This window comes from Amborella trichopoda, chromosome 4, assembly GCF_054954075.1.
Source record: "Amborella trichopoda isolate Santa Cruz 75 chromosome 4, AtrichopodaSantaCruz75HAP2 v2.0, whole genome shotgun sequence".
NCBI lineage: Eukaryota > Viridiplantae > Streptophyta > Magnoliopsida > Amborellales > Amborellaceae > Amborella > Amborella trichopoda.
In genome coordinates this window covers 55,756,481-55,783,710 of record NC_142339.1, presented here as the reverse complement: position 1 = coordinate 55,783,710, position 27,230 = coordinate 55,756,481, and the positions used below count along the sequence as shown (strand labels likewise).

The 27,230-nt window shown below is 35.3% G+C and overlaps 1 protein-coding gene across 1 annotated transcript in view; it reads left to right on the top strand.

The window, feature by feature from the left end:
* Positions 1–2,126: 2,126 nt before the first annotated feature.
* Positions 2,127–27,230, top strand: part of LOC18422181 (uncharacterized) — a 28,599-nt gene continuing 3,495 nt past the window's right edge. The window contains exons 1-8 of the mRNA XM_088865843.1: positions 2,127–2,281; positions 10,920–11,268; positions 13,912–14,061; positions 14,301–14,413; positions 17,003–17,084; positions 18,287–18,315; positions 21,044–21,137; positions 24,947–25,036. Coding sequence (XP_088721969.1) covers positions 10,921–11,268; positions 13,912–14,061; positions 14,301–14,413; positions 17,003–17,084; positions 18,287–18,315; positions 21,044–21,137; positions 24,947–25,036 — 906 coding nt within the window. The 5' untranslated portion in view covers positions 2,127–2,281; position 10,920. The remainder of the gene's footprint in view (positions 2,282–10,919; positions 11,269–13,911; positions 14,062–14,300; positions 14,414–17,002; positions 17,085–18,286; positions 18,316–21,043; positions 21,138–24,946; positions 25,037–27,230) is intronic.

Here is a 27,230-nt window from a genome sequence, read left to right as displayed (position 1 = left end):
GAAATTTCTTTTTTTCTCCCTATATACACATCTCAATAGTAGGCCCGTAATGAAATAGTTGGAAGTAGTGATAAACATACAAGTACTTATAGCCTCCGTAAGAGTGGCTCTTAATAAAACAGATTGACATACCATAATTTGTGAAGCCGACCTCAATTAATTAGAACAAAAGATTTCGATGATGATGATAATGATTTATACATCACAATATCGAGATGATCAATTAGATGCTTTCAAAAATTAAATAGGAAATGTTTCTATGCTTTCCCTAAAACATATAAGTTCTATCATCCCCCTACTATCCAGCTGTCTAATTTTGATCAAGAGAGCCACTCACCATTCGATATTAGATCCGACGTTTCAAAGTATTATATTTTTAGTTTTTTTATACAAATTGTATGAATATGAAATTTGGTACTTGCCATCTTCTCATTAGGGCACACCTATAAAAAATATTAAAAACATTTTTTCGATAAAATATAATAACCAAAATACCCTTTAAAGTTTACAAGGGTATTTTGATAATTTTATTTTATTGAAAATATTTTTTTTATATATTTTTGTTAGTGTGAGTTTAATAGAAGAATGGACTTCAAAATTTGGTATGAAAATAGTTTATAGAAAGAAAATTAAAAATAAAATAGTGTAGAGACGTGATATTGTGATTGGGTTAATCTTAATCATTCATTCAGAATGGACAGTTGGATAAGGTAGGGGATAAAACTTCTATGCTATAAAAAAAGACATAAAAAGCTTGCCAAAATTAAATTACCTCATTTTTTTCCAAAAAAAACTAGTGGTACAATAAGATATCAACTCTATATAAACTTTTTTCACAAATAAATAGGCTTTTTAATAGGAAGGGACCTTTTGGACGCCCGAGCAAACGGTAGCCTCCAAAAGTCCAACCACTGATGCTGCAGCCATCGTCCATTCAAATTCCAAAAAATGGACGGTGGAGATCTCTTAATTGGTTTAGAGAGGGAAAAAAGCCTTTCCAATCTCCCGCGCGTTCATTCTCTCTCTATTCAAGATTTACAAATGGCTAAAGAGTCGTAGAAGGCTCAAGAGTTATTTGAATAACAAATCAAAGAGCAAGACAAACAACTCGCAATCAGTTTGTCTGTTTTTTTTTTTTTTTGCAGCTATCATATTTTAAATGGGTTTTTCCTGGAAGAATTTACATTTTAGAGACTGGGTTTTCTTTTTTCCCCTTTATTTATTTTCAGTTTGCGCATTCAATTAGGTCCTGATTAATGAAACGTTGCAAATTTTTTGGATGAGCCCTAAATTAGGAAATCATGTTCTAATACTGATTTTACAGTTTGCTAAAATTTGGGTTGCAAAGAATGGATTCTGCCTTTCTGAAAAAAAAGAAAATGGATTGGGGTTTTTTATTTTGGAATTTTTGAGTTGTGGGTTTCATGAGCTTCCTGGCTTTTTTAAGAAAAATCTTCTGGATCAACCTTACATCAGGAAATCCGTGTTTCTTTTGTAAAAATATCATTTTTTTGAGATATAAAACCCCAGACCTTATTTTTGATATGTGCACACTGAAAAGTGGTTGTGCTGATTGGGTTGTGGATTTTGGATTTGGGGTTGTGAAATACATGGGCCTCTTGGATGAGCAGCGTCAAATCAAGACATGATCGATTTCTTAAAGAAAACACTTCTTTTTTTTTTTTATCCTTTTTTTTTTTTTTGAGCTATAAAACTCTATATCTGATTTTTGCAGTGTGTACTTAAGACGTGTTTGATAATAAGAAGTACCTTCTATTTGATAAATTTCGTTTAATAAGAACTTCTATTTAATAAGAAGTACCTTCTATTTGATAAACGTGAAAGATTGCGACGTCGGAACTTAAAATTGAAACTTCGTTTTAGAACTTCACCCCCGAACCCTAGTTATTATTCTTCTCTTCTCCCATCTTCAACCTCTGAGCACCCCTCTCTTCGCAGTACGACCCCTCTCTTCTGTTATTCGCGTTCATCCGCTGAGCCAGCCCTCTCTTTGCAGCACGCCACTATTTCAGGCAGACTCTTATCGTCGCACGCAGCCCTCGCTAGGGTTTACTCAGCTGCTCTTAAACTCTGATCCTTGCTATTATTGATCTTGAGGTATGCTATTGACTCTTATTCTCTCTGTGTTATTGATATCTGTATTCGTTCTTGAGCTTTTGAAGCAAAGAGCTCTTATTCTCTCTGTGTTATTGATCTCTGTGTTTGTTCTTGAGCTCTTGAAGCAAAGAGCTCTTACTCTCTCTGTGTTATTGATCTTGAGGTATGCTATTGACTGTGATTTTCTTCATGTTTCTTTCTCTGTCTCTTCTTTGAGCTCTGATCCTTCCAATTGAGCTCTGATATGTGTCTTTCATCTTTCTCGAGGGATTTGCCTCCGACTGCCCTAACCACAGCTAATAGTATTGATGTGTTTTATTTAATAAAATCAGAGTGAATAGCATACCTTTTATTTCTGATTTTACAGATTTTTCGCAATAGCCCAAAAGGTCAGAGCTCAGTTACAAAAAAAATAGAGCTCAGTTACAAACTGATTATTCAAACAATTTGTAATAAAATCTGAGTCCTTTTTTTTTTGTGTTTATTTGGTGATTTTACAGATTTTTTGCAACAGCCCAATAGATCAGAGCTCAGTTACAAAAAAAAATAGAGCTCGTTTACAACCTGATTATTCAAACAGTTTGTAATAAAATCTAAGTATTATTTATTTATTTGGCGATTTTACAGACTTTTCGCAACAGCCCAATAGATCAGAGCGCAGTTACAAAAAAATAGAGCTCAGTTACAAACTGATTATTCAAACAGTTTGTAATAAATTATGAGTCGTTTTTTTTTTGTTTATTTGGCGATTGTACAGATTTTTCGCAGCAGCCCAATAGATCAGAGCTCAGTTACAAAAAAAATAGAGCTAAGTTACAAACTGATTGTTCAAACAGTTTGTAATAAAATATGAGTCATTTTTTTTTTTGTGTTTAGTTGGTGATTTTATGGATTTTTTCGCAACAGCCCAATAGATCAGAGCTAAGTTAGGAAAAAAATAGAGCTCAGTTACAAACTGATTATTCAAACAATTTGTAATAAAATCTGAGTCCTTTTTTTTTGGTGTTTATTTGGCGATTTTACAGATTTTTCAAAACAACCCAATAGATCAGAGCTCAGTTACAAAAAAAATGGAGTTCAGTTACAAACTGATTAGTTAAACAGTTTGTAATAAAATATGAGTCCTTTTTTTTTTTGTGTTTATTTGGTGATTTTATGGTTTTTTCGCAACAGCCCAATAGATCAGAGCCCAGTTACAAAAAAAATAGGGCTCAGTTACAAACTGATTATTCAAACAGTTTGTAATAAAATCTGAGTCCTTTTTTTTGTGTTTATTTGGAGATTTTACAGATTTTTCACAACAGCCCAATAGATCAGAGCTCAGTTACAAAAAAAATAGAGCTCAGTTACAAACTGATTATTCAAACAGTTTGTACTAAAATCTGAGTCCTCTTTTTTTTTTTTTTTTTTTTTTTTTTTGTGTTTATTTGGCTCATTGGGTTACTCAGCATAGACTTTGATGAGTTGATTAAGATTTTTCTGAGTTGCAAGGGGGTGAGTTCCTTCTCCTGAGCCCCATTTTCAAACATTGGGGTAAAAGCAAAGTGATTCGGTCTTGTGAAATTTGTTAATATATTGCATCTTACTCGAGTTAGGAATTTCATGTTTTTCTTCTTGGCATATTTTGAGTTAATTTGCAGCATGTGTATTAAAATTAAAGGTTCTTGGCATGATTGGCATGATTGCATCTTACTAAGTTATTTTGAGTTCCTTCTTGGCATGATTGCATCTTACTGGGTGATTAGAGGTTCTTGGTGTTCACTTTCGTCTTTTTTTTTGTCTTATTCATTCTTGTAACGTGGCTAAATAAGGATTCGACATACGGTGACTTTAGTTTGCATGTTTTGAATCAATATATTGAATATACGATTGGTTTCAGGAAGATGGCCTGATATATTTTTAATTGGTTTCTATGAGGTTTGTGTTTCTTGGTTCTTGGTTATTTGAGTCGTTTTGGTTATTTCAATTCCTTCTTATTTAATGTTTTTGTTACTGATCTATGGTTATTTGATTTGATCCTTTCTGGCTGGAGTTTATCATATTTGTTCTTTTGGTTTTCAACTTCTTAAATTTGCTTTTTTGAGTCGTAACAACGAGCTCACCAAAGTGTTAACAAAATGAAGAGATAAAAATACTGAAAAAGCAGCAAATGAATGCAACTTGTGGCTATTTTTTATATTTTTTGAAAAACTACAAGAGTTTTTCAATGCATATGGCTTGGGAGTTTTTCATGAGTGAGTAACTATAGGAATATTACTTTTTTGTTATTTTTTATGTTTGGGTTTGTTGAATTTTACTTAATGCTTATGGGTTCATGAATCTGATATATTTTTTCTAAGGTATACAACTATGATTTGGGTTTTGTTTATATCTTTTTATGCAAACAAGATGTGCATGAATTACCAACATTTTCATTTTCTTCTTACTTTTGGTTATTTTTGTATTTGGGTTTTGACTATTTTCTTTGTGATATAGGGCTAATCTTGCTTCCTATTTGTGAATAAAATTCTGAATTTTACTGGAATTGAGAATAATCTTGCTTACTTTTTTGTGATTTTCGTTTTTTGGTTTGTTGAGTTTTACTTAGCTCCAATTATGAATGCTGTAGCTACCATACTCATTTTGTTATCTTTCTTTTTTAAGAATAATGCTTGTGGGTTCACGAAATCTGATATATTTTTTCTAAGATATACAGCTATGATGTGGGTTTGTTTATATCTTTTTATGCAAACTAGAAATGCATGAATTACCAACATTTTTATTTTCTTATTACAACTATGATGTGGGCATGTCAATTATGTATGTTTAAACTATTACAGGTTAGTGTTGAATGGGCTGGTTTTGTACATGGTTATATATGGATGCATGAATTGTGAATGTTGCTTGACATGCATCACAATTGACATGCATCACAAATGTCTTAACAGATAACATACAAATGTTGTGTGCCATTATAATCTTAGAGAGAGAGATAGAGAGAAAACACACAAATGTTGTGTGCATGGCTTGTGAATGGCGTATATTTTTGAATTGTGGGTGACGTATATTTTTTAGGTTGGGATATGGATGCATCAATGGTGAATGTAAGTAGTGCTCAAGTTATTACAGGTTATTGTTGAATGGGTTGATTTCTTACTGCTTGCATTGTGCATATGTGTTTGAATGGGCTGATTTCTTACTGCTTGCAATTATGTATGTTTAAACTATTACAGGTTATTGTTGAATGCGCTGGTTTTGTACATGGTTATATATGGATCCATGAATTGTGAATGTTGCTTGTCATGCATCACAAATATCTTAACATATAACATACAAATGTTGTGTGCCATTATAATCTTAGAGAGAGAGAACACATAAATGTTGTGTGCATGACTTGTGAATGACGTATATTTTTGAATTGTGAATGGCGTATATCTTTTAGGTTGGGATATGGATGCATCAGTGGTGACTGTTAAGTAGTGCTCACGTTATTACAGGTTATTGTTGAATGGGCTGATTTCTTATTGCTTGCATTGTGCATGTGTGTTTGAATGGGCTGATTTCTTACTGCTTGAATTTTTAATTATGTACGTTTAAACTATTACAGGTTATTGTTGAATGGGCTGGTTTTGTACATGCTTCTATATGGATGCATGAATTGTGAATGTTGCTTGACATGCATCACAAATGCCTTAATAGAGAACATATAAATGTTGTGTGCCATTATAATCTTAGAGAGAGAACGCACAAATGTTATGTGCATGACTTGTGAATGACGTATATTTTTGAATTGTGAATGACGTACATTTTTTAGGTTGGGATATGGATGCATCAGTGGTGAATATACGTAGTGCTCAAGTTCTTACAGAAAAATAATATTGTACTTTACTTTCAATTGATATTGTATTCCAAAAAATAATATTCTACAAATTAATAAAAAATAAATAATATCTAGGTGTCAATTTTAACATTTACATCTTGCCTATTACTTAAAGCTAATCCAATATAGATACCTAGTTCTTTTTTAACTTCCCAAGAGGTTATCAAACACAGAAACCAAGAACTTCTTCACTTCTTCTTTAACTTCCCAGGAGGTTATCAAACACAAAAACCGGGAACTTCTTAACTTCCCAAGAGGTTATCAAACAAAAAAGCCAAGAACTTCTTAACTTCCCAAGATGTTATCAAACACAGACACCAGAAACTTTTTCAGGAACTTCTAATTTATACTTCTAACGAAGTGGGAAGACTTGTCTCTCTAGAGTAACGACTCTCTAGGGTAAAGAAGTATGAAGACTTGTCTTATAGATCTAAACTTGAATCACTTGATAAAGCTCAATATAAGCAGCTCATGGAAACAAAATACATGATACTGTAAATGGTCTATACTTCATTGAAATACTCTCTCTCTAGGTTTCTGGATTTTGGACGATGGTTGAAATACATGATTGAAATACACTTTCTGTCTACCTACCCAAAAAGAAGCCCTCCCCCTCTGATGCAGAATTTAGGCTTAGATGCTATGAATTCTGATGCTATGAATTCCATGCACTGAACTTTTTCTCTCTCTTTTTCTCTACCCACTAATGAAGATGACCTCTCATATTGATGCATATGTGTGTGTGTGTGAGAGAATTTAGAAACTTGAAGCTGTAACATCCATAATGGGAACCCTCTCTTTGTTTTGCACTTTGAGTGTTGAATAATACACGTTGGAATATCTCCCTCCCCTCTCCAAATTCCTCACTCTTCTCTCTCTCTCTCTCTCTATATGCTTATAATCTTGTCTCTACCTCCCCTCTCCAAATCCCTTACTCTTCTCTCTCTCTCTCTATATGCTTATAATCTTTTGGTGTCCCCTGTTTTGGTTGATCAATGTTTTGGTTTTTGTACAAAAATAATCAAATTCTAATGGAATGCATTTTCGATAGGCTTATCAGCTAATATAAAATCAACTACCAGTTACTGCACTTTCTTGGAAGTAATATGGTAACATGGAAAAGTAAAACATTTTTACTCTCAGCCTTGTTTTAACCTATTGAACCATTTGTTTTTAGTCAAAATTGCATGTGATGTCTTTAGTTTATAACATTTAAAATTGAGAGAGAGGTTTGCAAAATGATGGATTTATCACTCTATTAGTTCATCTTTGTATGTCCTTGTGAGTAGAAATATGTTTTAAGTCATGAATTTATTAGCATGATACATGGTTCTTGCATACTGTTCAGACATGATATCAAAGAATTGCTTTATTAGTTTTTTCTTTCTTATTTATTTTCTGATTTACAAATGTTTGTTTTATGATTTGGATTGCTTCATGTACATTCAACCGATTGGTTTGTTTCTTGCTTCTACCTTGTTTAACTTTTTATTTTGTAAAAATTGTAGCTTAATATTGCATAGGTTTCAAATATTTGTTATAGCCATGGTTCAAAAATTTGGCTACCCGGCCGCCTAGTTGGTCGGAATGCCAAAATGCTTAGGTGCTCACTAGGCACGCTTCCTAGGTGTCATGTGTCTAGGCACCTGCCTAGGCGGGCAACCCTAAGGCGGGTGCTACGTGGCGCCTCGATGCAAGCTGGCGAAGGGCCTATTTCTGCCCTTGGCCGAGGGTATTTTGGGCTTACTTCCTTCCTAAAAAGGTGGGAAAAGGGTTTTGAGGAGCATTTTAGCCCCTCCTCCCCCCCCCCCCCCCCCAAAAAAAAAAAAGAACCCTTTATATGCATTTTATAAAAAGAAAAACTCTCAAAAAGCTTAGATTTTGAGATTTTTCACTAAATCAAATAAATTTCAACATTTTCAATTCCTTGTGAAATCAAAAGATATGGTTCCCGTCACTTTTTGGAGCTTGAAGTGGTTTTATAAGAGGACTTTTGGCAACCAAAGATCACCAGTTTGGTTTGGACCGATATCCTTTTCATTTTGAAAATGTTAGTGCATTATAATATTTGAATCATGTATTACATTTCATGATTTGATATTCTTTTATTATTTTTTTCTTTTTGTGATATTTTTACATGTTTGTAGTTTGAAAATTTGAAATATTTTTTAATATTTCCCGGTTTTGGCCTATATTGAATTAATTTTGAAAAGCTTAGTGCATTACAATATTTGAATTATTGATAATTTTTTTTTGTATGACGTGTTACATAGTCCTTTATTTTTTGTTTTCCTTTTTTAATATTTTTACATGTTTGTAGTTGGAATGTTTTGTGAATATTTACTAGTTTGGGCATATATTTCGTGAATAGTGCAAAACAAATACTTTGAATAGTGCATAAACAAATACTTTGAATATTTTGTGAATATTTTTTATTCGAATATTCTGTGAATATTTATTTGTTTTGTGTGTCCCTGCTCCTGAGCACTGCCTAGGCAGGAGCATCCGACCTTTTGAACATTTCTTATGGGCTAATTTTCTTGAAATTCCAGAAGATTGAGCTAAGTGAGGTGTAGATGTAATAACTTCTATGGTATCTCAAATAGTGCCCATTGTTCAGTCACCAGTTTAAAAAAAAAAAAAAAAAAGTTCCCATTGTTTGCAACATTATTAATTGAAAAACCGTCAAGCATGTTATATTTTTGTTTTGCACAATCTCATCTGCCATGTTGAGTTTGGAACAATTGGACACATCTACCTATGTGTGTGTGTGTGTGTCTATATATATATATATAAGTGGGACATGGGTTCAGGCGTGGGTGTCTGAACCCACTTTACCCGCACCTTTTCTACGTTTTGTAAATGGAGGATTTGTTGGGAGATTGAATGTCTGAACTCATTCCCTTTCTATATGTGGGAGATGGGTTTAAATATTGGGTTTGAACCCGCTCCTTATTTATGTTTTTGTGAGTGGGAGGTGGGTTTGAATATTGGGTGGCCAAACCCCCTCCTTTCTATTTTTCATAAGTGGAAGATGGGTTTGGACATTGGTTGTCCAGACCCATTCCCTTTTCTATGTATTTTGTAAGTAGGAAATAGGTTTGGACATTGGGTGTCCAAACGTCTTCCTGTTTTATTTTTTGCCTGTGGGAAATGGTTATGGATATTGGATTATCAAACCCACTTCTTTTTACTTTTTATGTAAGTGGGAGATGGATTTCGACATTGGGTGTATGAACCAACTCCCTATTTGTTTATTTATTTTATAAGTGGGAGATGGGTTTGTAGATTGGGAATCTGATGCAAATCGCATCCAAAATATTTATTTTTTTATTTATTGTTGGGCCTGAATGTTAAGGATATCCATAAAGGGGTTAAAAAGGAAATTTTATTTTATATAGGATGGATTTCCTAGTTTGTAGGATTCCATCATCCTATTTTGGTAGGATTGTTAGATAATTAGAAAGAGAATGATGGGAGAGGGTTGATCACGTGAGGGGTAGGGAAATTTTCTAGAATAGAGGATGTAAAATGAAAGTTTGGAAAGGGGTGGATACGCTTGATCTACAGCGATAAGGAGTTAAAGATTTAAAAGAGAGATTTTTATGAGAGATTTTCATGGGAGTGAAGATTTAAAGAAATATTTTATGGGGGAGAGAGATTCATGTGAAAAGGGGATGAGCTAGAGAGAGAAAATAGTGGGAGAGAGAAAAAGATTAACGTGGGAGAGAGAGTGGCAGAGAGATTTTGTTGATTTTGTGATGGTTAGTTAGTTTTCTCAGTCTTTAATATGACTCAGTTTGAGTATTTTCCACCTTCCATGTAAAATCCTATGATTTGGGGCAATCCTATAATTCTAACCCCAAGTTATGTGGCTATTAAGCAAATTATTTTTTTCTGATTTTATTTCATTATGCAGGCTATTTTGTATGGAATGATCGTACTTGGCTGCATTTGTTATATGGAAATTGGCTATCATCTTTTAATGTGTAATACACTTGTAATCGTTCCTTATGATGCAGTTTGTGTTATACCCTTGGAATTGCACATTTGGTTCCACGTTGTACCTCTCTCACCCTTTGTCAATTGCTCTTTTTCTTTTCAAAATTGATGTGATTGGGTGCTATTATCATCTCTTTTGACTGAAATCAACAACTGTATGTTACCAACAGTGCATTGCTTTATTTCTATTGGAGATCTTTGTACTTGATATTGTTGGTTTCGTATCAGTAATATTTGTGAAACTAATTGCAATTTTTGATTCAAGTTATTATGTTTTCTAGTTAATCGATTGCCTTGTGTTATATTTGAGGGTACAAAAGCATTTGCAATTTTCGACTTTTCTGGGGTTCTTGACTTAGAAGCTAACATTTATTTTCAGCCGATGGGCTTGTTATGGATAGTTTACTGAAAAAGCCCATTTAGGGAGATAAATCTTTGGTTATAAATACGATTTTAGGGAGATAAATCTTTTGTTATAATGTAGGTGAGAATAGTTTATTTCCCCTGAGCTTATTGAGAAGTGTGTAGCTCCAAAAAAACTCACTTTATGTCTCAAACTAGTACAAATTAGGATGGAACTTTTGAATGAAATCCCTTAATAGGGTTGATAGAAGTAAAAAAAATGTTGATATGATTGATATTGTTGTTATTTGTTGATCACTTGATTACTCTTAGTTACTCAAAATTCTTGGTTCAAAGCTCTAAGTTACTCAGAAATCTCTCACCTAGTTATCTTTCGGATAAAACCCCTAAGTCCTCACAATTCATGATTCTCTCCCACAGTTCTCGTTTGAGATGGATGAGTGGTGATGTAAGGAATGATAGAATTGGATGATTGTATAAAGTATATTGAAGCATAGCCTATAATGATGTATGCAATGGATGTGTGGTGTCGGATGATTACATAGAATATAATAAATCCGTTGTTTTCCTATAATAGGATGGACCCACATACATCGTCAAGTACGGCTAATGATAATATAGACGGCAAGAGAAATTTGCAATGGACACAATCAGAAGAAGACTATTTTATCTATCTTATGGAGAAGGAGACCAAGACTGCGAGGAACGGGGGGGGCTTTAAAAAAGGTGCATGGGGACGGATGGTAGAAGCCATGAGGGCCAAGTATGGGCCAATTAACACCGAAACCAGGCTAAAGAGCAAGCATAAGTTCTTTAGAACCATGTATCGTGACATAAAAAAGCTTATGGCTGTATCTGGTTTCAGATGGGATGGTACAAGGAGGATTGTAATCGCCGAGGTTGCTGTTTGGAATGATTTCATAGCGGTATGTTGACTCATTTGCATAGACTTTTAAAATGTTGACTATGTTTAAATACAAATATCGCTCAAAAGAATTTGAGGTCTTCTATATGCAGGAGAATGAATGGGCAAATAAATATCATAACAAGACCTTGCCCGACTATTCGCTACTATGTAAGATCTATGAGGGTGGCACGACAGATGGGACTCCCAAATTGATTGGGGGTGGCATTAGAAATGAGCCAGAAAGGCCCAACACTGCATTCTCTGATGACCCCCCCTTAGAAGTCCAGTATGAATCTAGCTCATCCTCACGTGATGGCCTAGTATCATCTGGATCAAAAAGACGACGGTCCCATACTCCGATAAGAAAATATCGCCAATCAAAGCAACCCTCCCTCGCTGAGTCCATGACTAAAGCCATGACAGAGATGGCTCAGAGCATTAAGATGCTGGCATGTGACATCGCAGGTAGAAGCAGTACTCGTCCTGTCATTGCTCCAGTGGTGGATGGTCCGTCTAAGGCCAGGAGAGATGCCTTTAAGATTGTTGAAGGCATGTGGAAAGCAGGTGAAGTTAGTGATGAAGTCCTTTTAACGGCGACAACGATCTTCCAAGATTCTACAAAGGCGGAGATGTTACTAAACTTGGAGGATCGAAGGATACAAAGGGCTTACTTGGATCGGGAGATGAAACGCCTTCAATAGATATTTGATTGGCTATGTTTGAAAGTTGTTTTATGGTTTTGGATAGACCTTTTTGTATTTTATTATGGTACCTGGGCAGTGACCAATTATGGATTTACTTTAACGTCAATGGTTGTGGTTGGCTTTATGGCTGAAGTTTTTTACTTTATGTATATCATCTTATTTATATTTGCTTTATGGATGTGGGTAACTTCTTTCATATAATGGTTTGATTAAGATTGCTTTATGGTTTGCATGTTATAAAGTTTGCTTTATGGTTGAAGTTTTTTACTTTATGTATACCATCTTATTTATATTTGTTTTATAGTTGAAGTCATATAATGGTTTGATTATAAATGATGAGTATTGTTAGCCTTGTCCTTTGTAGTTATGGATCCCCGACGACATCGGTTGGTAGTAATATTAAGTGCTGCATATACAATGTGTTGCATTACATATTGGTATATCACTACCCAAATGAGGAGGGGGCGTGTTCATACTTCAATTTTTATTGGGGCCAAATATGTCCAATACTTGCTGTTAGGGCACCATATAAGTACTTCCACAAGTTACGAATGGAGAAAAATGCTTTTATTAGTCTATGTAATTTATTAAAGGAGAGGACAAACATTACATATACAAGATATTTGACAGTTGATGAACAAGTAGCCATATTTTTAAGCACCGTCACACACGATCAGCGGAACAGGGTGGTCCAAGAACGGTTCCAAAATCCTGGGCAACCATAAGTTACTTCTTCCATGGAGTTTTAAAAGCGATCTTAAAATTGGAACCCTTGTTCCTACATCCACCAAGCAATGAAAAATACAAAGGTTAAGAAATCGCGTTCCACAGTCGGGGTACTTTTGAGATAAAAGGTTGAAAGAAATAGTGGGATGTTTGCATAAATTGTAAAATAGGCGGTCCCTTTTTAAGCTTAGATCTCTTATAACATATCTATATGTAAATGTCCCTTATTTAGATAAGGGTTTGTCTAGAAAGTTAACCTCAAAATACAAAGGTTGATGTTAGAATGGGCTGTAATGGTTGTATTTGTCAAAACATCACTGCTTTTTGTTTAAAAAATTACTTTAATAATTGATTTAATCATTAAGGATAAATTTGAATTCTTTTCAAAAGTACAATGGTATTTTGAAATTAGCGTCCTAGAACTTTATTCGTATACTACCCTTGTGATTTAGTAAAATTTATACTTTATCCCTTATGAAGATAACAAGTGTACACCTTGTCTGTTAGTGATATTTACACAAATGACCTTATTTGATGAACAAGATACCACAAAAAGCAACTCTTTTTTTTAAAAAGAAACCACATAAGTAGTAAATCCATCCTTCAAAATTCATTCTAACATTAACTTTTGTATTTTGAAGGGTGTGAATTGTAAATTATCCCTTTATGCAAATCAATCATTACTAACTTTTAGTAGTTTTACCTGACAAAATTCCTGAAGAAACTTTTTATAATGATTTACTATTTTTAATAATTATTTCAAGACATTGTTTAATCATATTCTTAGATCACAAAGGGAGAAAATTGCATACAAGAATTCTCAATTAGTTGTTGATAGGAGCATCAAACTTTAAAAAAGAAAATTATGGATTTTGTCGTTCTGGGTGCCTCAGCAAATTATCATGCAAAAAGGGATATTGGACTTATTTCCAGATTACTTTAATTTGGATATATGGTGGACTTCTGGAGCCGGGATTTCTAGCTATCTCTATTATGCAACAACACACATTCACTAAAACACACTGCATATGTATTTTATCACATGTTTTTGAGCTAATGGACTTTCCTCATTTGTTTATTGCTATGTTAACTAAGTAATTCAAAACCATAGTACTTTTCAGAGACATGTTTTTTTTGAATCTGTACTTTTCAGTGACATGTTATTGCAGCTATTGCTCCATGATGAAACTTTTGTCCTGAATTTCATCATCTTCCATGTGATGACCTTGTAGATGGCTATCAATTTCAAATGCGAGGAGTTTGAGACGAAATTGAAATCAAACCTTGTTCAGCTACAAATTGAGTCTGATATCTTTGATAGACTCTTGTACAAGAATAGAAATCAACATAGACGGTGCCAATACTTTCAATGGCTTATGAGGGTACTTTCATCTCACTTATATCTATGCGAAGTAAAATTTTCATTCTTGATGCATGTGGCACATATGTGTTATAAATGACAACAGAGCCTTTAAAAAGAAAGGATAATTGACAAATAAATACAATGTTATTATGGTCAGTTGAGATTATACTTGTCCAGTTTTTTTTTTTTGTGGAAGCATTGAGACTGTTTTTCAGATATTCTGCATGATGTCAATTATATGTTATTTTTATGGCTTAGGTGAGAAGAGATCTGAAGCTATTTAAATCAGCTGGCTTAGAAGATATTATAAATTCCTTTTTTCAAGCTGTCAACGGAAAGAAACCTACTCTGAAAGTCCATCTTCTTGAGAGGTAAATGTTTCTTCACATCTTCTTTCTTGCTGTTCTATTATTTGAAACTCTAAATTTCTTATTACTGTTTATGTGAGGTGTGGCTTATTTCAATTGGTAATGTGCAGTGAACATCATTATTTTTTTGTTGGAATCTGTTAACTTTGTGCAGTAAACATCATTAGATATGCAATATTGTCATCTTGTATGAATTGGTGTCATGAGACATCTTTGAATGGCAGTCTATTTTCATTGCAAGAGGTTTGAGGTATGATAACTCTGTATTACATATTTGTTTACCATATGTATTATTTTTACATTATGCTGTGGGTTACGTAGTCAGTAGTGAATTGATTGCGAGGTTTCCAGGATGGTCTAGGGTTGTTCAATTGTGCCTCTGCTTGCCTATATCAGTTTCTATGGTTGTCCTTATACAGATTCCGACCAGATGATGGACATGTAGGTGGATCTATGATGCCAAGTGAGACTGGACAGGGTTGGGGTATAGAAATGGATCCCTTAGAGAGGTCACATTTGGGATCTTATAGTGGAGGAATTTGAACAGAATTTCGCCTCCTAAACAAATGTATAAATTTGGATGGCCATATTACTTTCTTCAAGGCACTTCTGCTCAACATTCTGTCATGCTTCATGGCATTATTTGTGATGACCAAGGTTGTTATAGAAAGATTGGAGAACTACCTACAGACTTCGTCCAAAGTTTTGGGTGACAGTTTTCTTTGGTCACTTGAGCTTTGAATATTACTGAGACAATGATATTTGAAGATCTCCTCATCTCCAAACGGAAATTTGTGGACTACTAGTATTGTGGACAAAATATGGTTTGATGTTGTTGTTCTAAGGTGTTGCTTAAGCAAGTTCTGAAGGGACTTGGCAAGTTATAGATTGGATAGACCTAGTGTTGAGGAATGTACTAGAGTATGTTTTCACTTTTCAGGAAGGCGCAAAGTCTCCTTTAATGGGGGCCATTGTGGTACTCTCTTCGTCTATTAATAATTGTAGTAGAGTCCCTTAATGTGGTTAATGGGATTGAATTGGTTAGTAAAAAATATTGGATAATTGTGCAATATGGAGTTTCAAGACCTAGCGAAGGACTTCAAGCAAAGCATGTGGTTGACAAACACAATTATGGGCCTTTTGATGACTTCGGGGTCAAAATTTTCATTTTCAAGATATGTGTGTGCACACACACACACACACACATGTATATATATATATATATATATATATATATATATATATATATATATATATATATATATATATATATATATAGATATGCGGTTTCTATAAGGTTGCAACCTTAAACAATCCAATTAAGTCGCACCTCTAAATTTTATCATAATATATAATTTTGGTGTAAATAATTATTAGGATTATCTTAAAATCTATTTTCATATCTAATTATAAAAGTTTAAACTCTAAACCCGAAACCCTAAACGCAAAACCCTAACCCTAAACGCAAAACCCTAAACCCTAAGCACGAAACCCCAAAAATGGTTAAAATCTAGTAGACTATAAGCATATGAAAATCTTGAAAATGGACGGTCTAGATAAAGTGTTGCAAGATGCACTATTTTTGGAATTCAAAATCCTTTTTTTTTCATATTCATACATCTCGATGTCGAGATGATCAATTAGATGGTTTTTCAATATTAAAGCAACCTTTTTCTATGGATTTTTGAGGTGCAGCTATAATTCTACATTTTAAGGTTGCAACCTTATATGTATCTATACACGAAGCCACTGCACAACGCCTATTGGCAAAAATGAACTATGTTTTCGCCCATAGGCTCGACGCGGTTCGATTTTTTTCGGATGGCGTGGATAAATCAACCGCACTGGATGTCGCATGTTTGGTGCGGTAGATTTTTCACGCAAAAAACATGGGAAACTGCAACGGCTCTACAAAAGTTGTTGACTTTTAAGGCAAAACCGTAAATAGCTTTACAAGAGACGTTGCGGGGCGAAACACTATTCAATTTCACCCTATGGCAATTTTAAGACTTTTTCATGTATATATATTTGGGTTGCAAAATAATTGCTTATATTGTTTCCAAAATAATAAGAATATCACATCTTTGGCTTATTTTCTCCAGAAATTGGGCTATTTGTGTGATATTGCGGTGTAAGTAAACCACGAATGCAATCTAGGGCTGGGAAACTTTTGATGCAATAGTGGCTTTCTTTGTTTCTATTTGAAGAAGTTAGTAGCTTTGTTTTTTCTTGTTTAAAGTTAGAATCTTGTTAAGCTGTCATTTACAACCTATATAGGTGGATCAATTGCATGTTTTTCTTCAATTTAAAGGTTCGTGTGATTTATTTCCTTTGCCTCAATAACGTGTGACTAGGAAAGCATGTTAACTAGTTTCTTTAACCAAATCAAAATTGTTGACTGCCTTTCCCTAGGTGGGCGTGGTTGACATCCACGTTCTTGCACTTACCTTCGTCCATGTTTGAGTTGATTTTTAAGTTTATCTTCTTGTAGCTTGGAGATGGTCTCGGACTCTAGGTTGTAATTTTGTATAATAATATAATGTTGCAGAAAAATGATTTTAAACCTTTAAATACACTGAATTCCTATTGCAGATTAAAGAAAAAAAGGAATGGAAGTGGAAGAAGGGAGAATATACAGGAACGGTTACTAGGAGTTGGTCGGTTACTAGCACAGGTACTTTGTTCCATTTGCTAGTCTTTCCAGATCATCATTTTCTTATTGTAATGTTTGCCTTTTATTTATACCATGGAATAGAGGCTATAAATGTTTTCTTCAGGTGTCATAAAATGGTATTTGTATGTTCTTGTCATAGCGCTATTACTTCATTATTGTGCGTATCAAATAAAAGTTTAAAGAGCTGACGGGATTATCTTTTGTCATATTTAGTAAGTTGAAACTTGTGTTAGATTATTATTCTCACTTTTTAAAGGAGTTTGAAACTTGTGAATTATTGGTTCTTTCGAAGAGAAGTTACTCTTTTTCAACTCCTCGTTGAGCCCTTTTGCAAGCATTTTACTGCTGGCTACTATTTTAATGATGTGCTAATATTCATTAAACTGACTGAGATTTGCTCGAGTTCAATTATCTTTCTAACCTCCAAATAAAAGTTCATATTGACCCATATCTAAGCCAAATGTTTCTGTTATTTGGTTAGACTTCGCCCTACTTGTTCTCGGCTTAGATCGTACATCCCCATTATCACTTGGGTTCCATGTAGTTTACTGGATTGCTTCCATAGGCAAACCTATTGCCAGGTCTGACTTCTGAAACTTTGATTTAGAGCTTGCATAGAATGGTGGTTTGTGGCTTTCTTTTTTATGCATTTCTTCAGTTACTATTCACAAATCTTTTGTGGGTCTTGGACATATTTTTTTGTTTCTTTATAACAAACCTCCAAATAGAAGTTCATAGTGACCCATCATAGTGACTCATATCTGAGCCAATGTTTCTGCTATTTGGTTAGACTTGGCCCTACTTGTTATTGGCTCTGATCATACATCCCCATTGTCACTTGGGCTTCAGGTGTTTATTGGATTTGTTCCACTGGTGAGCCTAGTGCGAGGTCTGACTTCTAAAACATTGATTTAGAGCTTGCATATAATGGTGGTTGGTTGTGGGCTTTCTTTTCTGTCTTTCTTCATTTACTATTGAAAAAATCTTTTGTGGGGCAGGACATATTTTTTTGTTTCTATACATTTCTCAGTGGACCACAGAAATTTGCATGTAGCCTTTGTACGAATAACTTTCACATTGTGTGTTTTGGTTTAAATTCCTCTCCTATCTGCATGTTCATAGTTTGTGATTGTCCTTTCTAGATGATTATTGTCATTGCTTGATGATCTCCCAATGCAACTAATGGTGTTCTTTCATTGCAGATGGTTGAGCCCATAATAAAGGCTGGAATGTATCCTAAAAGTAGTTGGCTTAATGTCTTTGGTTCACTTGACATCATGCAAGCTAATTAATTTTAGTGCATGACCATCATTAATGGTCAACATATATGTTTGATGCGGTCGCTAATCCTTGCTATTTTTAAACCATGAATTTCTTTGGAAAATAGACCATTAGTATTGAAGATAACTTGCAGTTTGGATGCTCTTTTTTTTTTTGTTTTTTGTTTTTTGTTTTTTGTTTTTTGTTTTTTGTTTTGGAGGGGGGGGGGGGGGGGGGGGGGGGGGGGGGGGGGGGGGGGGGGGGGGAGGTGGTCGATCAGACACTCCCAGATGGCAATTGAACCATGCTTGATTGCTAGTTCAGCATATTTGAAAGCATATGTGTGGAATGCCATTGGCTTCTATTTTTTCTTTATATTCCTTTGTATCCATTGGCAGCTATTTCCATTAAATGTTTTTTTAGTATGCATAGTTAAAATGGGACAATTATTGGAGTTTGAGGGTTTATGGAGGATCATCCCTTGTTGAGGTCAGAGAGATGCCCATGATCATTTTTTTAGGCTAGGAGAGCTTTATGGTCTCCTGTGTGTGGATGTAGGGTTGTAAGAGCGAGGGCCAAATCTTCAATAAAACTTTTGCATGACATATACAAATGACAACCGCATTTTGGAAGCAACTCTATAAAAGGATGTCTGTACATGTATATAGAGAGAGCCCCCTTGTACTATGGTGAAATGTGCATTTGACTTGCTTTTAAGGAGGGTAACCTGTAATGCACATACTAAGATCATGGTTTTACTGGTCATTAGCTAGCTTTGACAGTCCAATCATGGACCCTGAATATGACTGTGGGTCATGGTTCCTGTTGCGTTGGATTGAGAAGACAGTTGTGGACATGGATCTTGGCATGGGTGGAGTGCCCTGGCAGTCACTTATTTTTGACCTATTGGAACCAATCCACTTCTAGGAGTATTTCTATGTGTTTTAATTTTTTTAAGAACCCCGTAAATATTGTTTTTATCAGTAGTTTTTTGTTTATGCAATTGTTGGATATTTTTAGAATTTAAAATTGATTTAAATGAGTAAAACCCTTGAGAGGTTATTTATGAAATTTTCTTGATAAATGGGTGTTTTCGAAATTATGTGGTGGTACCCACGTTGGGGGCTAAGGCCCCAGCCCTCACATGGTTCACATAGTGGGACGTCCATGATGCCGTGTTCATGTTAATTTGGGAAACTTGTGAGGTGTCAAGTTTTTAATTAATGAAAAATATTTAGTCAATTGAAAATATTTTGAGATATCTTAGTGAAAATTATTTTGTGAGATATTTATGGGATCGAGATTACTTTGATCAAGTTTTTTTTTTTTTTTTTGAATTCCTAAACATCCCTTTGTAGATAAAAGGAATTGAAGTTTGATTCGTCAAAAGTCTAGATAGATTAGAAGTGGATAATAGGTCGAATTCAGGGGATAAGGTTATGAAAATTCTTCCCTAAATCATGATGGCTGATTTCAGGGATAGATGGCTCAGAGTATATCCCTCACAGATTATGTAAATATTTTCTAGATAACGCAAAATTCTAATTTGATTGGAACACCCTATGGCCTTTGAGGCCTATATGAGGGGAACCCCTCATTCTCTACATACCTTCAGTTGTCGGCCTCTTTCTCTCTCTCCTCTCCATGCCATCTCTCTCTCTCTCTCTCTAGCTCCCTCTCTCCTCTCTGGGTAGCATGCCACCACCCCATAAGTATATTGGGGAGGCACGCACCATCCAAGAGACAGAGACCAAGGGGGCACGCCCAAACCTAGACTAAGCTAGGGGTGGTGCCACTTAGTGGCATGCCCCAAGGTTTAAAAAGGTTTTAAGAAACTCTAATCGTGACCCATGCTTTCAATCCCATGGATTTCAGATAAGGATGTTCAAGGACGTTCTTCTCAATTTCGATTGGTGGATTTAGTAGGATCTAATGATCAAGTCCGCCTTCGGTTAAGCGATCGGGTGTGGGGTGTACCAAATCCCAAGGGGGTAACCCTAGTCAAAAAGTTCAGGATGTCTTTCCAAATTTTATTTATTTAATTCTATTCTTGTTTTATGTTATTTCCTAAGTTGTAAGTACAAATTCAAATTTGAATAAAGTTTTGTTATTTCCTAAGTTGTAAGTTCAAATTCAAATTTTGAATAAAGATTTCTTGGCAATAGGAATTAAAGATCCTAGACTGTGCAGTAGGTTTTATTTTTGCATTCTATTGTGGTAATTGTGTTGGGAAAAGGTTTTGATGATGATGATTGCCGTAGTTGTAAGTAGAAATTCCATCTATTAATAAAGAAAAGAAGCTCTTTTTTTTTTTAATTTATACTTTGGAATTCTACATAGCCACTGCTTTCAACAGTATAGTGCCCATTTACCTTTGGTAAAAAGGCAAAAACAATTTAAGCCGTTAGATGTGAATGTTGATGGCTGGGGTCTGCACTTAAATCCAAGGAAAATTATCTTGGATTTTATTTGCGTTTAGTGATAGACTCACCGCCCAATTTCGCAGTTAATGGCTTCAGGTGTTGTCTACCATTTTGTACCAAAGGTAAACAGTATCAATGAATACTTTTCTGTTAAATGCTTTCATTCTTTATGGAGAGCTTTCTATTTTTATTACATAAGTGGATATGTCTTAAAGGGAATATGTTGTAAACTCTCTTCTCCTATACAAACAAAAGATGTCCTTAATACTTTTGTAGTCAGATATCATCTTTGCTAGCTCAATCTTTCTTCATGGCGTTGGCTTTAACGATTCTGGCCGTGCTTGCGCGCCTTCGTGTTTTGCTCCAACAGGTAAACATTATTATCTTTTAGCTTTATGAGCTTGTTTCTGTATTAATATTTTCATGAATGAGCATGTGAAAGTGATAAACTACCAAGAAATGTCACGACTTTACATTTTCTTTCCTTTTAAATAAGTATCTAATAAACCTGTAAATGGAGATTGTCATGAGAAAAAGGGTCACATATCTTTAGAAGTGGATCTTTTGAATAAATAAACTAGCTTTGTAACGGAGTATTTCTTTTGACTAAACGGTGAATACTTGGTTAAGTTTTGCTTTTTGTTTTCGTCTTTTATTTTGGATGCTTAGGGAAACCATTACGAAGAAGTTTGCTAATGAAAGTCCACACATCTTTTGGAGCCTTTATCTTTGTCCTATGGAAACCTGTCATGGCTTGGTTTTCTTGTTATAAAAATTCTCTTCATGTACTCACTACTCCGTGAAGCTTCTAGCTATTACCATCACCTTCTGTATTGTTTCACATTCTATATATTCAAGCAATACAAGTGAGGTTTCATGGCCTGGCTCTTAGCTTTTAGCTTATGGAAAAACTAAATGAAGCTGATTGCATGGTGCCCAAGTTTTAGGAGGGACTTGAGCAACTTGGAGATTGATGAGTTGAGTGTGTTTCAAAGGAGTGCAATCCGCCCAAGTTTTAGGAGGGAACTTGGAGATTGATGAGTCGAGTGCGTTTCAAAGGAGCTTAGAACTGACATATATAGCCTGAAAGCTCGGTCCTCAAGTAGTCATTTATTTGGGGACCTTTTAGTTTCAGGGTTTAAGGTGGTCTTCTACTCTTGAATAGTTTGGCACTGCTAAAAGCTTGCATTTGGATGTATTCTGCTAGTGCTAGGTCCTCATGTGGAATCATCTTTAAGGTGGTGGTTTTGCTTGTATCCGAATGTGTAGGGTGCAATGAGGAACAGGATCTGGGAGCCCTTACTGTTGCATTGCTCTTTGGTAAGTTGGGCCTTGTTTTCCTTCTCATATCCCTATACCTTTTTGTATGATGCCAAAGTTGGCTCCTTGAGTTGCTCATTTTCTGCATAGAGACGTACCTTAAATATTTTTCCCCTAAGCAATCATACAAGATATTTGAAAGTGAGAAACATTAGCATCTTGCAGGCATATAAATAGGAAAGCCAGGTTATTAGATAACGTATTAGGATTGCTATGATTTCATGGATCTTGCTCCCTATGAGTTCGATGGGATTATGTGGATCACCTAAGTTTTACATGGAAGAAAATTCGACTCAGCGAAATCTCGATACCTATATACAAAAAACTCATTGGTGCCAGCTGTTAGAGGGAAATAGATGTCCCCTAGGCTTGGGTGCTATTGTTTGGAGCAGACATGAGAGGCTATTTAAGGCAGAAAGTTCATGCAAGGTCACCCGGTAATTGTGATTCTCATTTAGGTGGAAGTTGGTGGTCTCGTCACCAGCACCAAGGTGTTCTTGCCATATTTGTGCAGCCCTTGGATGATGGCTAGTGATTTGCTTATAATTGTTTGGTGGGAATGCTGAGAGCCACCATTTCCATAGAAGATTTCAGATGAATTAGATTCTTGTCATTAGTGAATTAGTGGTGATCTCTTTCATCACATTCTTAGAGATTGTAAAATTGAGTCTAATTACCTAGCTAGAGGGGGAATGTGGAGAGGTAGCCCTTTTGGTTGGGGACAGTCTATTTTTCCCTTGATGCTTTTCATGGAACATTCTTCTCCTAGAATTTGGTTTACACGTCTTGTTAAGATTCAGAGAAAAGAAAGTAATATTCAAGCATAAGATAAAGCAAATATAGATGCCTTTTTCACTCTCTAAAAATCGTGGAACAATGTACGCTATGCACACATAGATCCCTATGGGAGTCACAATAAGGTAGGTCAACGTGCATAGGAGGTACAACCATTATGCATGATTGTTACAACAAGAAAATCATCCAAATATGATCATTGTTAGAGCAGGAAAATCACCAAGATATGGTAAGATATTATACGCATTATCGCCACATGCAGGTTTCTTTAATGGGCATGAGGCCATAATAATTATATTGCATGTTTCTTTAATGGGCGTAGGGCTCATAATAGTCACTACACTCCTCAAGTTGGAGCATGTATATCATAGATGCCCAGCTTGTCCAAAGGATCATTTGGTCGAACTTGATTATATTGCTTGGTAACTATTTTGCCAATTGATTCTTGTATATCATAGGTGCTCAGCTTGTCCAAAGGATCATTTAGTCGAAGTTGATTGTAAGCCTTGGTAATTATGTTTGCCAATGGATTCTCAGATTGAACAAATGGAGGACATATTGTTTTTGAAGTGACCTTTTCTCTGACGAAGTGACAGTCGACTTCAATATGCTTTGTTCTTTCATGAAATACAGGATTTGAGGCAATATTAATTGTCGCTTGATTATAACAATATAGAGGAATAGGAGCTGACATATTCCCTCCTTGAAAAAGAGAATGGAGCCGTATTATTTCACATGTTGCACTAGCTATTGCTAAATGTTTGTCTACTGAAGATTGAGCTACAACACTTAGCTTCTTACTCTTCCAGGTGACAAAATTACCACCCACTGTCATAAGTAACCAGTGGTGGATCGTCGATGAAGAGAATGCCCAGCCTAATCTGCATCATAGAAACCTTTTACATCAAGGTGACCATGACTGATACAAAGTAGCCCTCTCCTTGGAGCAGATTTTAGAAAGTCGTGTAATGCGATAAACAATCATGCATAATGGTTGATTTTTCCCATAGGAGTTACACTTCTCATTTTGATTCTTAATGAGAGTTGATTATCCAAAAGTTCTCTGGTGAGAAACTTGTTTTTCTTGAACTGGTGGCATGCCCTGTTCTATCTTCTCGTACTTTCAGGATTTGAGCATTAAATCATGTTTATTTGGTGTGTTCTTTAGGTGACCTTCAAGAAGACAAAGCAAACAGATCAATTCATTTTTCATTAATAGTATTGTTAGAAACCTGACTTACTAGTTTATGGAGAATAAGAATTGTTACCAAGGCCCATGGCAAGGAATGCCCCTGTGGGAGCATCCACTGTCTGAGCAGGGATGGACTCTAAAGATTGGATTGGTGAGGTTAGGATCATACTGTATGTACAGATAAATGTCCATGCTCTGACCAATTTTTACCATTCAATACTGGGTTAATGGGGGATGCCTGCTATGGGCATACCCCAAGGCATAATATATTTTTCCTTAATTTAGACTTCGAGAATCTTGTTCTTAGGTATTATTCACAATTCTGGGTTAGAGTTCTTGAAATAGGGCACGTCAATCACTCCTCTCTGATGGCAAGTTGATTATTTTGCCTATGTAAGGGTGATAATCAACCCCATCCAGGTCAAGTCTGGAATCCCTAGGTGGACCCAGCACGAAGGCGGATGACTGTCCCAACCTGGCCTAGTATGTCTATATATATCATCAATTCATTATCATCCAAGCCTTACCCAATTAAGTATATATATTTCAACCTAGACGCTACCAGTTGGGTTAAGTGTTGGTCCACTCTGGACCATGCCATGTAGCATCGGGGTCAGGTTTGAGCAACCCATTTACATGGCTACTTCTATATTAGGGGTGTGAAACAAGTGTTGTAACATTAACACACATCAAAGGATTCTTCTTCTTTTTGTTTTTTGTTTTTTATTTTTCTTCTATCTGAACACTTCAAAGAGTTCTGGTCACTCATGCAGGTGTTCAGTGTTTTTTGCTGCTATTGTAGATAATGCCAGTGATTGTTAAACTTATGAACTTTCTTATTCTTATGGTTTGTGATGTTTATGCTTCAACAGATACTTCTTGATGTTGTGTCTATTTTCAATATGCTGTCATCACTCTCTTGTAAAGAGCAATGTACGAAAATTTATCAGAAAGGTACTGAGGTATGTTATAAGGATCTTAGAAGTTAGAACTACATAGTCTTTTCTACTTGAGATTCTGACCCTGTGAACATGTCCTTGTGTATATCGGTAAAAGGATAGACCAAGTGTTAGCTGCATCTTTTGGCTGATGTTAACTTTCTTATCTCGTCCAAGTTGTTTCCGGTGTTCATCATATTTGTTTCTAAATTGCATTCTTCTAATTCCCTTGATGACCTCCAAGTTTTATAATATGCCTTTTTTTTTTTTTTTCACTTACTGTTGAATGACATAATGGGTGATTGTTGATTGTAGACCTGTTATAGTGCTGCATTGTCAGTAATTACATGTATTTTTTAGAATAAATATAAACTGTATAGTGATAGTCCAACTAGCATTTGAGAATCATTTTGGATTCTACACATCAAAAGCAGAAAAACAAAAATAAAGAAACATGCTGGGTTCTGAGAATCATGTTGGGTTCTAGGAGCATTTTATAGTGACTGATTGAATATATATCATACTTTTATTCTTTTAAAGCTGTCAGATTAGTTACTCTAATGCCCCTGTGATCATGTACTATAATAGACCCAAAATTTGATTACTTATTAGGCATGTGTTGCATATGTGTGTGTGTGTATCTTTGTCACTGCTGAAAGCCATGGTACCCCAAGTATCACCACTATGTGCTTTGTAGATTTAAATTGGCCATTTCCATGATTGGAACCTTGTTATAGATTGTGGAAGAAACTCTTAGGAAGTTCAATCTGCAAACATAAGACAAGTAAGCATTATGGGGCACTTAGGTCTTTGTGAACTGAGGATTCCTTTTGTCTCAGGGGCAGTTCTGATGGAATTTGTGAAAAACTTAAGCCCCAAAAAGATAATGGTTTTAAGCACACATGAAAGTGAGATACTAGCAATCATATGTCTGCAAACAATGAAAACAAAATACTTTATGCAATAGTTACGTGAACCTCTCACCGAAGGTTGCGATTCAGATTTGAAACCCTGATTTGGCGATTCCGACTAGAAATCTTCAAGGAACCCACTTCTGTGAAGTCGAGAATCTCGATTCCTTATTTTAGGAATCTCGATTCCAACACTTATAGCATCTCATTTCTAATATTTATTGATTCTCAATTGCACACTTGGTGAAATCTCGATTCTACACTTGTTGAAATTGGTTTCTACATTTACTGAAATTCTACCACTTACCTTTTTTTTTTGTCCTTTTTGCTTTTTTCTGAGAAGTGATGTTTAGAAGTTTTCGAGGCATCAAACTACTTGAGCTAGACACTCAATCTCCATCTACAAGGTGTTGTCATCTTTTTGGTCATGAAATGACGAATAGAAACCAAAGTGGCGGTCCATGCTTTCTACTTAGTTCTTTAATTATGCATTTTATTGATCCAATGGAGACATTGCAATTCCAAGATGTTAGAAATAATGTTATACAAATTATGTAAAAGTGCATGTGTGGCTTCTAGGTCAATGAATGACATTGAGTAATGTATTGTTTTCCTCACAGTTCCCTCTTGAATCCAAAGATGTCAGAATCTCGATTCCATAAATGAAGGAATCTCGATTCCATATTGATCGGTTCCAGCTTGGTTCTCGATTCCATAGAGTCAAGAATCTCGATTCCATCTATGTAGGGATCTCGATTCTATTTTGGTCGAATCTCGATTCTTACAAATAGGAATCTTGTCTCCAACAATTCCTCTTGTACGGACGTCGATTCCAAAAACATGAATCTTCTTGCCGATGGAAATTCCACGCTTCTGATTACTAAATCGATTCGGCTTCTGAATCTCTTCGGGTAACTATGGTTTATGCCACCTAACTGGTTATAAAACTGAATAAATAAATAAAATTAGTCGTTTTTTAGGAGAATATGTAGTTTTATTATTGAAATAAAACGTAGAGGACGAGTGAATCGTCTTAATTGGAAGCAAGGGAACCCAATTAGGTTCAAGAAGATTAGACAAACATTATGGAAAAAAACTGAAGGAAAATCATATCCACACAGAACAACTTTCAGAGGCCATTAGGCTGAGAGCAGGCCTAAAAATCCCTGTTTGGGAACCATATCTGAAGTTCGCCAACCATTCTTGGAGTCTTCTTTCACAGTAGGTCTGCAATGCAGTCCTGTCCAAACCCTCCTACAATTATTTGATGAGTGTGGAGCAATGCCAATGCAGGCTACCTTTTCCAA